Raw genomic sequence first — 14,898 nt, 5'->3', positions numbered from 1 at the left:
ATTTGTTTTTGGACAATTTTACAATGGTTAATTGAACAAGACTAGGCAGAAGCCCTATCAAGACTCTTCAACATTATTCATATTGTACAAGGCTACAGAGATAAAAACTATATTACATAGGACTACAGAAATTAATATTGTAAATCCAGTGTGCTAGATGAGACATATGTAAGAGTTATTAATCAAAAAAACTCCATACTTTAGAATATAACCCAAATCCACTTTCCAAGTAACTTCAGACTTATCAGAAGACTGTGAATTTCAAGTTAGATCATCAATTATCATGTGAAACCTGGAAAAAAAAAACAGCATTGGTCTCCAAAATCTGATATAGAAAACAAAAAGGGTTACTTAGCTATTTAGATCTTTTATTTTATAGTGTATGAAGAGAATTATAGTACTCCAGGAACTACAGAGCACTTTAAATGTTAGGAACTTCAATTAACAATAAATAAAAAAAAAATCACATGAAAATATTCTATAATTCTAAAATTTAAACAGCTTAAGAAATTTCAGAATTTAGAAACCAAGCCTTTAAACCTTGTCAGAATTTATGTACATATATATTTCCATATATTTTGATATTAAGTATTGCATAGCTCTTTATGAAGGAAGCAGGGATCTTGGCTTAGTGGCATGGAAATTCAAAGCCTTGAAGAGATTGCTATGAAAGGACATTGAAGTCAAACTATACAGGAGACACTGACTGGAAGGGTAAAGGAGAAAAAGCATTTTTGGAGTCCAAATACTTACATGCTTCCATGGAGTAGCTGTTTCTATCTTTGTCTCTATCCCAGATCCACCCCCAACCCCCACAACTTTAGAGTCCTTAATTTGATGGCTGTATAATTTAAAACATCTGGAAAGCCTGATTTTCAAAAGGAGTGACCTCTAAAATAAAGTGGAAGTTCAGTGAGCAGAAGCTAAATACTAAATATTTAAATACTACGTAAATTATGACTATAAGCCAGGTGATGAGATTATCAATTTAGACATTCAGAAATTATTGAGCTCTCAGTTAACCACCCAAAAAATAAAAGTAATTCTTGTCTTCTCATCATGTTTTTAAGATAAGACTTCTTACTTACAGTGGTGAAAACTACACAAATGCACATTAAATAAATCCTCTCCTACTACCAGAACTGCTGTAACACTCATCATCCTTACAACTCTCCCTGCCTAGATTCTCTCTTCACCACATTCTTTTTGGGGAATTACTTTTTTCCCTTAGATTATTTAATTGTTTAATTAATTGTCACCTCTGACAGTGCCCTCCAATATCTGCAGCTCTTCCTCTGTGCAGAATTGCCAGTAAATTAAACAAGCATTTTCTGTTCCATCATCCAAATTTTTAATGTCACATAATAATGCACAGCAGAGGATAAATCCTTGCAGAACCAAAGCTGATAAACCTGCCAAGTTATAAAACAGCTACCAAACACAGATCAGTTTTAAGTCGTCCAGCCACATTTAGTCCCACTTTAGAATATTGTCATCTAGCCTATGTGTTCCCAGACCTTGAGAATATCAGAGTACCTTCTTATTTTTGTTAGATGTTCTTACAGCTCTTTCATCACCAGCTCTATACATTAAACTACATGTCATAGCAAGCCTTTCTTTTGTCCACAATTCCAGACAATATCATATACTCTTATTTGGAGCTAACTGGAACATGTTCAGCTAAAATAACATGTAACTCAACAGTATGGAGTATCATGGAATATTGCAAATAAATCAGCCATTCTAAATAAGTCTCAGCTACAGCGTGAACAAGGGCTTTGATCCAATATCACATTTCACCATGTGGTATTAAGTACTGTGTAATCAAAATTCAAATATTTATAAAAATAAAAGTATATAAGGTCCACAATGCTTTTGCTTCCACTTCAATTTTCTAGGTCCCCTCATTTTAATTAGAAATGTTTTGAAAAAGTCTAAAAACATTTTATTGAGGTTCTTACACAAATTAAATGGCTGCACAGAACAACCCTTAATGCAGGATTAAAAAATATGTATGTGTCCGCTTCAAAGGCTTGTTGTCTACAGTGTTAAGGCAAAGTCTTTATGTTTCCCCCACTAAACACATATATGCCCACAGGTCAATTTATGCATAAATGCTCAGTGCTTAAAATGGAAGGATTATTTAGCATTGCCATACTGCCCATATTAATAAAAAACTATGATTCTTGGTACCACATACCAAAAATATAGCAAAAATGTGGTATTAAGAAAAAGCGACAAAATCTTAGCAATTTTTCACTTAAATCTAGTTTTCACTGTTTATATATAACACAAATGAACAAGTTAGTGAAGGGGGTTGAATGAAATGGCCTTAAGTGATTTCAAAGTGAGCATAATTTTAAGCATATAAAACTCTCTTCGGGCTTTAAACAGATTTCATCTGGAGTTGGTGTAGATTTCTATCACTCATATCCAATAAAGAGTAATTAAAAAAGAGATGAGATAGATTGGCATCTGGGAATCAAAGGAATAAAGAACCTATCTCTGTATGGCAGCTAAAACCAGCTTGGACTGTTTATCACAGCAAAACAGCCTGAAGAGACAGGACTAGGGTCTCCATAAATATCAGAACAATAAATGCCAAAGATAAGTAAAGGTTTTTTTAAATTAAAGGGTAATTTAGACCCTCAGGAAGAAATGCATACTAAATAGGAAGAAGTTGTATCAGAAATTGGAAGGCTGCCTAGTAGAACCAGAATGTTCTCATTCTTCCAGTATAAGCAAAAGGCGCAAAAAACGCTGAAATGATTTCTCAAAAGGATGCGAATGAACTCATACGACACACTTTGACAGCACATGACTAAAACTGATGACCCAGTCAGTCTTTCTAACCAAAACTTTGTCCTGCTTAAATAGTTTCTCAAAAACCCTCTAGGACTTGAGGTCAGATATTTATTTATGAAAACATACAAGCACATGGGTCTAATAATGTCAAAGGTAGGCTAGTCACTCCAGTTCAGGGTCTTGTACATATATTTCAATTATTTAAAATTATTTAAGTGGGGAGAACATACTGATGACAATTTTTTGATGCAGGTAACTGACAAGCTAAGTAGGTACTCTGTTGCACCTGCTTCCATGAAGAAGCAAGAACCAGTTGAGGTTGTGAAAGTTGAGGGAAACCTTAGCTGCAGTGACCCCAGCATTGTGGGGTTTAAAATCCTGAGTCAAGTGAGCAAGATTCATTTAAAAAGTTACTATCCTGGCCTTCAAGAAGGCAGATCTTGCCTCATTCAGGGACCTGTATGTCAGGACATGTGGAATGCTGCCATGAAGGACAACAGGGCCAAGAACAGCTGGATGATTTTCAAGGACAACATTACCAAAGCACAAGAATGGTCCTTCCTAACACTCAGGAAAACAAGCAAGTATGGCAGAAGACCACAAGAGACGGACATTGCAACAGACTACTTGAATTGAGAGACACACTGTCTGAACAGGGAAGTATGAGAGCCGAGGCTCAGCAGAATCCAAAACTACCTAGAGATATGAAAACAAAAAATAAGGAAGATTTCAATACCAGCAGCAAAAAAGAAACAAAGAAAAAAAAGCCTTGAATTGCACTGCTTCTTTCCACAGTCTTCAAAAGATTATGGGAATTGTGGGAGGTCCCAATGACTGGAAAAAGGCCATCTTCAAGAAGAGCAATGAGGAACCAGGTTGCCATGTGCCACTCAGCCTTGCTCCTAGGAGAGTTCTGGCATAAGCCTTCTGAGATGTCATTTCTGAGCACATAAAGGACCAAAAGGTGACCAAAAACACCCAGTGTGGATTAATTGAGGATAAACTGGGTCTAACCAACCTAAATGCCTTTGGTGATAATGTCACTAAGGGTGAGTGGGCAAAGGATGAGTAATATATGATGTTTACTTTGATTTTAGCAAAGCCATCAATAGTGTCCTGTAATATCACTATAGCAACATTGGTGAGACACAGGCTAAATAAATGCATAAAGTAGATGGAAAATCAATCGGATTCTCATACAAATTGTGTTCTGATCATTAATACTAAGTCTAACTGGTAGACAGCTACTATTGTCATTCCTCAGATATCAAAAGCGGGTCTTTATCCACTCTTTAACATCATTTAATTCTCTTTCACATCTTTATTAACATGCAGCAGAATGGGACAGAGTGCATATTCTGGAGCATCATGGATGATGAGGCATGAGGGAGTACCCAGCTGGCTGAAGGACAAGGGTGATCTTCAGAGGGACCTCAAGTGACTGGAGGAAAAAGACAACAGAATGCTCTTGAAACTGAACAAAGGCAAATGCAAAGTCATTGAAGAGTACATTTGACTTCTGAATATCTCCAAGGATGGAGACCCCACAGCTCCCTGGGCAAGCCTGTGCCAGTGCTCCATCACTCTCACAGTGCAGAAGTGGCTCTTGATGTTCATACATCACGAGCCTCCAGTTTAAGCCCACTGCCTCTGGTCCTGTCACTGAGCACTACCAAAAAGCAGCTGGCTCCACCTCCTCTGCACTCTACTCTCAAGTATTACCATACCTTGATGAGATCCTCCTGAACCTTCTCTTCTCTAGGCAAAAACCTCCAGCATTCTCAGCCTGTCCTCATGCAATGGATGTTCCAGTCGTTCCAGTTCCTTAATCATCTTAGTGGCATTGGGAGTTTTGGTTGCCCCAATACAAGAACAACAGCATTGATCTACAGACGAAAGTACAGTGGAGGCCCACAAATGGTCATGAGGCTGAAGCTCCCCAGAGTATGAGGAGTGACTTAAATAGAAGGATTTGTTTAGCTGTAAGAGAGCTCTGCTGTCTTCAACTAGCTAATGAGACACACCATGATTATCCCCCCGTGGAGAATTGTCAGAGCCCTGAGAAACCAGTTGGAAGGCTGGACTAAGAGGCACTGAGCAATCCCTTCTAACCTGATGCAGGAAAATTACATCAAACAGTGAATGTTTTCTCTTTTTCTGCATATCTATCAGAACATGTTTTACCAATTAGTAATAGACGTACTGGTCAAAGTGGCATTTTGTTTAGGTTTTTTCTGCTACACTCTTCAAATTATGGGATTATAGAAACAGAATAGAGCATCTATCACACTAAAAACATGTCATGGGTATTAACCACTATGATAGAGATTGCCATATGCACACATACCCTTTTATGGAGAAAGAGAAGAAGAAAATGTTTGCAAGAACACTTGCCTGATTTGTTACCCCATTATGGAAAAACTGATCTAACAATACCTCAAAGATTGGATATAAAAATGGATAGATAATCATGTGAAATAGTTGCAGATGCTGCAACAGCTAATTGGCCCTGCATAAGCTTCATATGCATTTGTTTTACATAAATTACACTACTCTTGTCATGACACAAGTAGGGTTCTCGCCTTTCTTACCATCACAGATGCTGTACCATGCAAAAAGTATGTACTTCCATTAAGGATTTTCTTCCTCAGGAAAGAGGTGTTGGATAAAGCCAAATATGTCAGCTAAATAATCACTTAGACTTTTGAAAGTATGATTCAGTGAATCTCACCTCTGTAAGTGATACATACTGGCAGACATCACTGCACAGAAGTACACAGACACCTAACTCTCCATTTATTGTTATGAAACACTGACACTACAGCAACATCATCCACTGCTTGATTTGCATTTAAGTGTATAGATTGAGCTAGTTTATTTTCACTTGCAGAGAGAATTGTGAATACAGTGTACCTGAGGATATAACTACGACTGGTTTCATGCAGTTCAGGCAGGGAAACTCCAAAAAACAGATTTGGAATTATTTGGCAGGTAAACTGATATGCACAAAGGAAGCAATTGCTGTATTCAACACAAAGTTCTGGAACTGCCTGCCCAGAGGAAGTCAAAGAGGCAAATCCTACACTATACGAAATCCAGTGGGGTTTGATTGCTTGACAAAGCATGCACACAATGGTACATGCATAGACTGGTATCATATGTCAAAAAACTACAAATACCTTACTAAGATGTTTGTTCTGAAAAGATCGAAGATATTTGCAGCACAGTTTTGTAGGCCACAGACTTCCATGGACGACAGGAGCAGATATCTATAAAACATCTGGTAGATTTCATCCTGTGGAGCTGAACAGGCACACAATATTAACTGCTGCCCTGAGATTCATGCTTTATTCCTAAAGAACTGGATGCAGCTAGTGACATTTCATTACACACAAACCATGGTATCAGGAAAAGGTCTATTTAAAATTTTAATTATTTACGGTAAGCACAACCAACCTATGTTCCACAATATAGGTGAACCATTTGTGCAATTCCGAAGGCAAAAAAAAAAATAGCACTTTTGGCACTAGAATTCTCCTATTTTTCTTATACAATAGTACTTGCATCAAACACACACACATACACACACACACACACACATATACATATATTCCACTGACATATGCAATATCAAAAATCTGGTGACTACTTAAAAAGTGCTGTAGGAGCCACTAAAAAAGATGGTGTATGAACCAGTTTTGTTAATACTTCACAATGCTCCTCAAGATTTTTATCTCTTTGAAAAGCAAAAATAACTGTAAAAGTATAGATTTATACAGTGACATTTCATCAGCTAAAGAACAGGAATGGCGTGCTATCTTCATTTTTCTTTGTTCTTACTTCAGGGGAACTTGGCATGACCCATGGAGTAATGTTGTATACAAGAATTTCCTATGATAGTGTAAGTCAAATAACCTCAAATTAGTTCTTATATTGTAACCAATTAACACGCTGCTATATCACCTTACAGAAACTTTTATTCATTTAAAGAGAAATTTTGACCCTGAGGTTGAATAAAGTTTCTATGAAGCCAGTTAGTTTGGTGAACAAGTTCAAAGCTGACACTTCTAGAAACATTTTTCTTCAAGTCCAGACAAAAACATTTGTGATGTGCAGTGGGCAGAAAAATTGAATAGACCAGACAAAATATTCTTCTTTTGAGATTTAGCTACAGATAATTAGTTTCCATTCCTGGCAACTACATAGATCTATCAGGTACCAGCCCTTAAACTTACCAGTTCAGCACCAGTTCCCTTATTCCAGAGTTAAGAAATATTAATTTTATTTAATGAAAGTTTCTCATGTGGGCATTGACACAGTCAGTGCATACTAGGATAGGCTACATTGAGCATGCTGCTTATTTCACTCAATTTTGCATTCTGCCTACAAATGTGTCCACTTTCAATCACCATTCCTCTCACCAGTGCCTAAAAATATCTCTTGGGAAAAAAAAAAAAAAAAACCAAACCCAAACAAACCAAAAAAAGAAAATCAGAAATATTAGGTATAACAAACATATGGTTACCATTTAGCTATGAAACAATACCTTATTTAAGGTCACTTTCCTCATAATTATCATAGGAATAGATATGTCTCAGTGGAAAGATGGTATTTCTGATTTCACTGTTTTTTTCTTGGTCCTTCAAAGTCCTCAGACTTCAAATCTTAACCATGAAGGTATGTTTTAAGGTAACCCTTAAAACTTTTAAGAATAGGTTACTTCTAATTCTCGCTCTACCCATTTTTTTCATAGGTGGATTTATGCTTTTGTAGGTTGGAGTATAAAAAGATTACTACTTCTCACTCATGTTTTAAAATTTTATTGCCTGTTTGGATAAGGAAACAAGAACTACAGCAATGGGAAAGTTCCTCTTCTGAAGTAGGAAAACAAATGTGGCATCTTTCATCTCAACAACTGTGTTTCTAATGCATTTTGAATATTAAACTTCCTATTTGAAATAGTTTTTAAGAACAGGGGAAAAAATCCATTGAAATTGTTATTTTGTTTCTGGTATAAAATCTTTTCAGTATGAGAAAATGTGTGTGATGAATTGTCTTCCTAAGAATCACTAGTTCATTTTTTAAAATTCCTGCCACTTATAATTCCCCAAACACAGTGAAAATAATCATAATGGCTAAGTTTCAGCAGGCATAAATCAAAAGCAATACATAAGACAAAAATCTCACTTAAATGTTTAGTATTTGCAATGACATATGTCTAGAAAAAGATCGATGGTGCTTCTACAGGAAGGGTAGTTAATAAATTGCCCTTATAAGCTTAACTATGTTTCAAAAGAATAACCCAAAGGAACAGAAAATAAGCATACCATTATACAGAATGGTTTAATGGTTTTCTAAAATTCCACTATTTAAAGTACACCCCAGTTAAGCAAATGTGTCATTAGTCAGTCTTTGTTCAGAATTAAAGAAAACTTTCAGAGCCAGGATGCCTTTCCCTGAACTATGGGGGCTTCAGAAAAGAGAAAAGAAATATGGAATCTTTTCAGGAGAAAAGCTATATCTAATTTTTTTCACTTTATATTAGACATTATGTGATGTATTGAAAAGAAAAAGATGAAAAGTGAAAAAATAGTCAATAAGGAAGAGACTGAGATAAAATGTCTGAATTCTTAACCCATGGTCATTCAAATCATGACCATAAATGCTGGACAGGTTTCTGAGTAACCTGGGAAAATGAATAAAAAAGGCTAGCAAAATGTTCTTTTTGTGAAACTTATTCAGACTGATTTCTGGCAAAATATCAAGCATGATGTTACTAATCAAGCATGTTCAAAATACAGTAGTTACAAATAATTTAAACAGAAAATTTCTAATTCATTCAGGAGGTAAACAAGCCTCTTGAGTCCACATTCAGAAAACATCAACAATTTAAGACACAAATTTAAAATAAGGTAAACTAAGAACTGTAAGACCTGTATGATAGCAAGGTTTCTTCAGCACCAAATCAGAGTTAGATCAAAGAAACATGAAAGCAGACAACTGGGCCTTATCACAAAGTACCACTCATGCTACCTGCTCGTGTTGATACAGCCACTAAAACAAAGCTCCCACAAAAGCTATCTAAATTCTGCCTTTTGGTAAGAGGAAGAAGCAGAGCTTGTGCACAGCTTTAGTGAAGAAATGTATTCTAAGTGTGTGCAGTTGCATACAACTTCATGTGTAATCAGTTTCCAACATATTTATTAAATTTGCAACATGGCAGGCTGGTCATTACCTTCTTTCCCTCATCATCCTTGGGTATCTTATATACCTAAGTATTTAGTAATTTCCTCCTCCTGCCCTAAGGCACTTATTTACTCCTCTTAGAAAAACAAAAAATGCCCAAGAGAAAAGCAAGTCATTTATAGGATGGGTACCCATTATGTTTCATTTTCAGCATGCTTTCCAACACCTTCCTTTTGCTCTGAATTTGTGTGTTGTTGACCAAGAAAAATCTTTAAAACGGGAATTTCTGAAGAACATCTGGATCGTTCTGACGAGCCCCTCATGGAACCGGAGCCATGTTCAATTGCATCCCCACTGGCAGAGTTCTCGGGAACCTACTGGGCAGGACGGTGTAGAGAAAGAATGAAAATTCATTCCCTTATGTACTACAGGAGGTTTAGTCCTCTGATTGCCGTTTGCTCAACACAAAGAAAAGTCCTCAATCCGTGGTAAACTGTAACTATTGCTTTTGGCAGGTTTCTAAATACAAGGAAAAAAAAAAAAAAGAGATGGGGTGGGCAGACGACGTCTAGTTTACTGCTGTTCCCTTCCCCCTCCCCGATGAGCAGCTCTATCTGCAACCCATGTGGCTGGGAGGCAGCCACAGCCGGTTCCAATTCCTGCTTTCCCACTCTGGCCCCTGCTCGCTGCCGGGGCTGAGCCGAGCCAGGACCGGCCGCGGGCTTCCTCCCCCCGCCCCCCCGCCGGGCCGTCATCCCTCTCCCCCGCTCCATCCGATCCTCCGGTCCCCCAGGGCACAGTGTGGGAAGTACGAATTTCCGCTGACTTTTCTCGGCAACTTTCGGAGCTCGTCTTTCTCCCGCTCCCCGCTCCGCCCGCCCCCCTGCCGTCCCCTCCCCGCCCGTCCCCTCCGCCCCCGGGAGAGCGGCGGAGCAGCGGCTCCGCTCGCAGCGCGCCCGCCCCCCGCGGCCGCGCCGGCTCCGCCACCGCCGCCCCGCAGCCCGTGGGCCGCGAGGGGCGGCAGAGCCCGGGCGGCGGCCCCGGCAGCGCTCCCGGCCGGCCCGGGCGAGCCCATGGTGCCGGGCACAGCGACCTGCAGCCGCCGCCGCCGCCGCGCCTGCCTGCCCGGTGCGGAGCTCAGCCCGGCGCGGAGCAGAGGAGGGGCCCATTAGCAGCCGCGGAGGAGGCGGAGGGGATGCAGGAGAGACACAAAGCCGGCGGGGGAAGAAGCCCACGGCTCGTCCCGGGATGGGGGCGCCGCGCCGGGTCAGCCTGATGGTGCTGCCGCGGGTGCTCTGGGGCTCCGTCCCCCTCATCCTCCTGCTGCTGCCCGCGGCCGAGCCCATCTGCCCCGAGCCATGCGACTGCCAGCAGCACCAGCACCTCCTCTGCACCAACCGGGGCCTGCGCTCCGTGCCCAAGACTGCCGAGCCGCAGGATATCCTCACCTACAGCCTTGGGGGCAACTTCATCGCCAACATCTCCGCCTTCGACTTCCACCGCCTGGCAGGGCTCCAGCGGCTGGACCTGCAGTACAACCGGATCCGCTCCCTGCACCCCAAGGCCTTTGAGCGCCTGGAGCGGCTGGAGGAGCTTTACTTGGGCAACAACCTGCTGCCAGCACTGGCCCCTGGCACGCTCAGCACCCTGGCCAAGCTGCGCATCCTCTACGTGAACGCCAACGAGATCGGCCGTCTCAGCGCTGCCTCCTTCTCTGGCCTGGACAGCCTTGTCAAACTGCGACTGGATGGCAATGAGCTGGGCTCGCTGAGCGATTCCACTTTCTCAGGTCTGCCAAACTTACTCTATCTGCACCTGGAGTCCAACCGCATCCGCTGGCTGAGTCGGGGTGCCTTCACTGGCCTGGCCAAGTTGCGCTTCCTCGACCTCTCAGGGAACCAGCAGAGCTCTCTTCGCCATCCAGACATCTTTGGGCCTCTGCGCTCCCTTCACACTCTGCTGCTGGCCAGCAACAGCCTGCGGCAGCTGACAGGGGGGCTCTTCCAGCACCTGCCCAGCTTGGCAAAGCTCTCACTCAGCGGCAACCGACTGTCTCACCTGGCCCCGGATGCTTTCAGGGGGCTGGGCTTGCTGAAGGAGCTGCGCCTGGAGGGGAACCTGCTGAGCCACCTACCTGCAACCCTACTGGAGCCGCTGGACAGCCTGGAGGCACTGGATCTGAGCCGCAATGCACTGACCGCCCTGCACCCGGCCGCCTTCGGCCGCCTCCGCCGCTTGCGGGAGCTCAGCCTGCGGGACAACGCACTGGCCACGCTCCCCGGCGAGCTCTTCGCCTCCAGCCTGGCCCTCTACCGCCTGGAGCTGGAGGGAAATGCCTGGAGCTGCGACTGCCGCCTTCGCGGCCTCAAGCGCTGGCTGGCGGCCTGGCACTCCCAGGGCCGCCTGCTCACCGTCTTCGTGCAGTGCCACCTGCCACCCGCCCTGGCCGGCAAGTACCTCGACTACCTGCAGGATGGCCAGCTGCCGCTGCCGCAGGACGGCGGCCCCTGCCCCGATGGTGCCTCTCCCTCCCCGCCATCCCCCGAGGGACTTGGTGGCAACGATAGTGCAGCGGGGCTGCCCCCAGGGTCACCGCCGGCCGCCTCCACCGCCCGCCTGATGATGGGGGCGCCCATGGCCGCCAGCCCCACGCCGGCACCGCTGCCCAGTGCAGCAGCGTGGCCCCGACGGGCCGGTGCCCCCGGGGTCCCGCCGCTGGTGTCCGACCCGTGCGACTTCAACAAGCTGTTCCTGCACAACCTGTCGGTGGAGGCGGTGGGCTCCAGCTGGGTGACGGTGCGCTGGGCCGTGCGGCCGTACCGCAGCCCCCGCCTGCTGGGGCCGGCGCGATTCCGCCTCCTCTTCGACCGCTTCGGCGCCGCCGTCAAGTTCCAGCGCTTCGTGTACCTGCCGGAGCGCGGGGAGCCGGCGGCTACGCTGCGGGAGCTCCGCCCGGACACCCCCTACCTCGTCTGCGTCGAGGGCGTCCTGGGCGGCCGCGTGTGCCCGGTGGCGCCGCGGGACCACTGCGCCGGGCTGGTCACCCTGCCCGAGGGCGGCACCGCGGCGGCGGCGGGCGGGCCCCGCGGCCCCGACCAGCAGCTGCTCACGCTGGTGCTGCTGGCGGTGAACGCGCTGCTGCTGCTGGCGGCTCTGGCCGCCTGGGCCGCCCGCCTGCTGCGCAAGAAGGTGCTGGGCCGTCGGCGTCGGAAGGCGGCCCCGGTCCACGTGCGGCAGCTCTACTCCACACGCCGCCCGCTCCGCTCCATGGGCACCGGAGTCTCCGCCGACTTCTCGGGCTTCCAGTCCCACCGGCCGCCCCGCGGCGCCGCCGCCTGCGCCCTCAGCGAGGCCGACCTCATCGAGTTCCCCTGTGAGCGCTTCATGGACAGCGGTAGCGGCCGGCACGGCGACGAGCACCTGCTGCAGCGCTTCAGCGACTGAGCCCGGGCCCGCAGCCGCGGCAGCCGGCGGGAGGGCGGACGCCGCGCTGCGAGGGGGCGGTGCGGGCCCGGGGGCCGCGGCCTCCCGGGGCACGGTGCGGCTCCGTGGCTGCTTTCAGCCGCCCCTGCTGCGGGCCGCGGCTGAGGCTGCCTGTGGGACGGGGTTACTTCTGCCGGCTCCTCGCGTTTTGTTAGGAATGGTCACTAGGCCAAGGAAAAGCCCTGACAGGCGGTAACCGTGCCTTGCCATGAGGAGCAAACGGCAGGAGCTACTGCCAACAGCAGCCAGCGCCTCCCTTAAGGAAACTCAGAGCTGTTAATTTAAGTGTGCTATTCTACAGGTGGTTTCCTCCGACTGCAGGTTGGGAACAAGTTCCAGTGAGCGGCCTGGCCCTGTGTGAAGAGCTTTGAACAGGTCTTTCCAAGGCACCAGCCCTTCCTAATCAAAAATTTGGATCGAGGGTCATCTTTTCATTGAACTGTTTGCAACCAGGGAGTTGTCTGGAGGGCTGGAAATGTAGGGCTGTTTGCTGAATAGTTTGAAGGCTGTGCCGTTTCCACTCAAACCGAATGTGAGGCAATTTAATGTGCACAATTAATGTGCTTTTATACTTTTCTGTAAACGAGAAACAATAATGCAGCTGGTTAGTTCTACGGGAATATATTGCTGACACCACTAAGAAAAAACTAACATATTTTTGTAGAATGTTTACAAATGAGCTATTTTTGAATTGTTTTTGAATAAATACTGCTTGGTACTTGTACACATTAATGTGTGCTGTAGTTGTCTGGGTCCATGATGGTCAGCAGATCGCTGACCCTCACATAATCCATCTTCATTTCTAAATGGGTGGGTGCAGAGGTGAACTTTTGATGGATAAATAATCATTGGTGCCTTACTTCAGAAACAATAATAGGTGAGAATATTTCAGGAATGTGAAACAATCTTTTTCCTAACAGGCAATTCTCTCCTAGCCTTAGCCTACTAAAGTTAGAAGCTTTATGTACCTCACTGTGAAATAAAATATTTTGTGTATTAATCTAGATTATGTGTTTTGTGTAGCTGAGTGAGTAATGCTAGAGTTAAACCCTTATGCAGTAGTATATAATGTTTGAGTTGTTTTGGTTTGTTGGTTGTTGTGGTTTTTTCTTAAATTAGGATTTTGCTTTTGGTTTCAGAGCAATGCTAATCATTTTATGGTCAGTTGCTCTCTACTTCTCAGACTTTTTCCTAAATATTTACAGAATGTGGTTCTGTTATTACAAAATAGGTGGTTTAGTTTACATTAATAATTCCCTCTGTGTGGTCTACAAATGAGCTAGTTAAAGAGGTCCAAATCAGGATTGCACTTTAAATGCAAATGTTTTAGATGGAGGTTGGTAAATTGTTGAGACCATTGATACAACTTCTGTTCCTTTGAATTTAATGTGCAACCTCAGATGAACTCTTGTGCAACTGAATGGCTCAAAGGAAGTGTTAGTGTACTATGGAGACATTTGTCTCAATATCATGCATTCATTACTGACCCGAGGTGTTCGTGACTACAAGTTGTTTATTACCATAATTGCAAGTAAGCAATTTGGGGGGTTTTGTCCTTTTTTTTTTTTTTTTTCACTTTTTTAGATTAACAAGTGTTTACAAAAGATACCATAGTAACTGGTACCTTTGGTTGGAGTTCAGTGACTGAATAGAGAGAAAAGACTTTATGTTCTGAGGGAGAGAGTGTAGCGATCATTTGCCTTTATCTTTTCCATGGAGAAAGAAAAAATCGAAGTCTTGTTTCTTGGGTCAGTAGCAGGAAATCCTTTGGGATTTCATTTTGACAGGCTGTAGTTTTCATGAATATCAGGGGCCAAACTCTATTGTCAGTGTACAGATTAAAATTCACTGCAATAGACACCATGTTAAATGCAATTAAAATTGAGCAGTATCAAGTTTCATTTTTTGTTAAGAATTTAAAATTTCTATTCTTTTGGACACCTGGATACTTTTGGCCATTTATGATTGTGGAGTACACCACTGTTTGTTGTTAGAAATGCAGTGGGATTATTGAGTAAAGCTGTGTATCACACTAACATTAGCTCTATCACTGGATATTCTTCCAATGGGAGATGCATAGATGCTGTACATGGTTATAGTCAATTGTCAATAAATCCATTTGCTGAAAGAAAATTTGTGTCTTACCTTGTATCTCATCATGCATCCTTCTTCAATCATAGATTGGCTGTAACTTCTTCATTTTATGAGCACAAGGATTGTGGACAATGTCTTATCATTCTTTTCATATCTTTTGATATGAAACAACATATATAATGTTTCCTATTTTGTTTTTTTAATATATATGGACAGTGCAAACAGCAAAATAACTAAAATGGGCAGTTCTGGAACAGGTAGACCACTGTCTCAAGATGGGCTAATAAGGTGCTGTTACATCACATGCTGAACTATTGATCCTTTATAAGG

The 14,898-nt window shown here is 43.9% G+C and overlaps 1 protein-coding gene across 1 annotated transcript; it reads left to right on the top strand.

Moving 5' to 3' along the window:
- The first annotated feature begins 9,933 nt into the window (after positions 1 to 9,933).
- TRIL (TLR4 interactor with leucine rich repeats) lies at positions 9,934 to 14,607 on the top strand. The gene has a single exon (XM_030264905.4). The coding sequence runs from the start codon at positions 10,240 to 10,242 to the stop codon at positions 12,433 to 12,435; it is 2,196 nt and encodes a 731-aa protein (XP_030120765.2). The 5' UTR covers positions 9,934 to 10,239; the 3' UTR covers positions 12,436 to 14,607.
- Positions 14,608 to 14,898: the final 291 nt, after the last annotated feature.

The sequence above is a fragment of the Taeniopygia guttata genome, chromosome 2 (genome assembly GCF_048771995.1).
Source record: "Taeniopygia guttata chromosome 2, bTaeGut7.mat, whole genome shotgun sequence".
In the NCBI taxonomy this organism is placed as follows: Eukaryota; Metazoa; Chordata; class Aves; order Passeriformes; family Estrildidae; genus Taeniopygia; species Taeniopygia guttata.
This window is presented reverse-complemented; position numbering and strand designations above follow the sequence as displayed.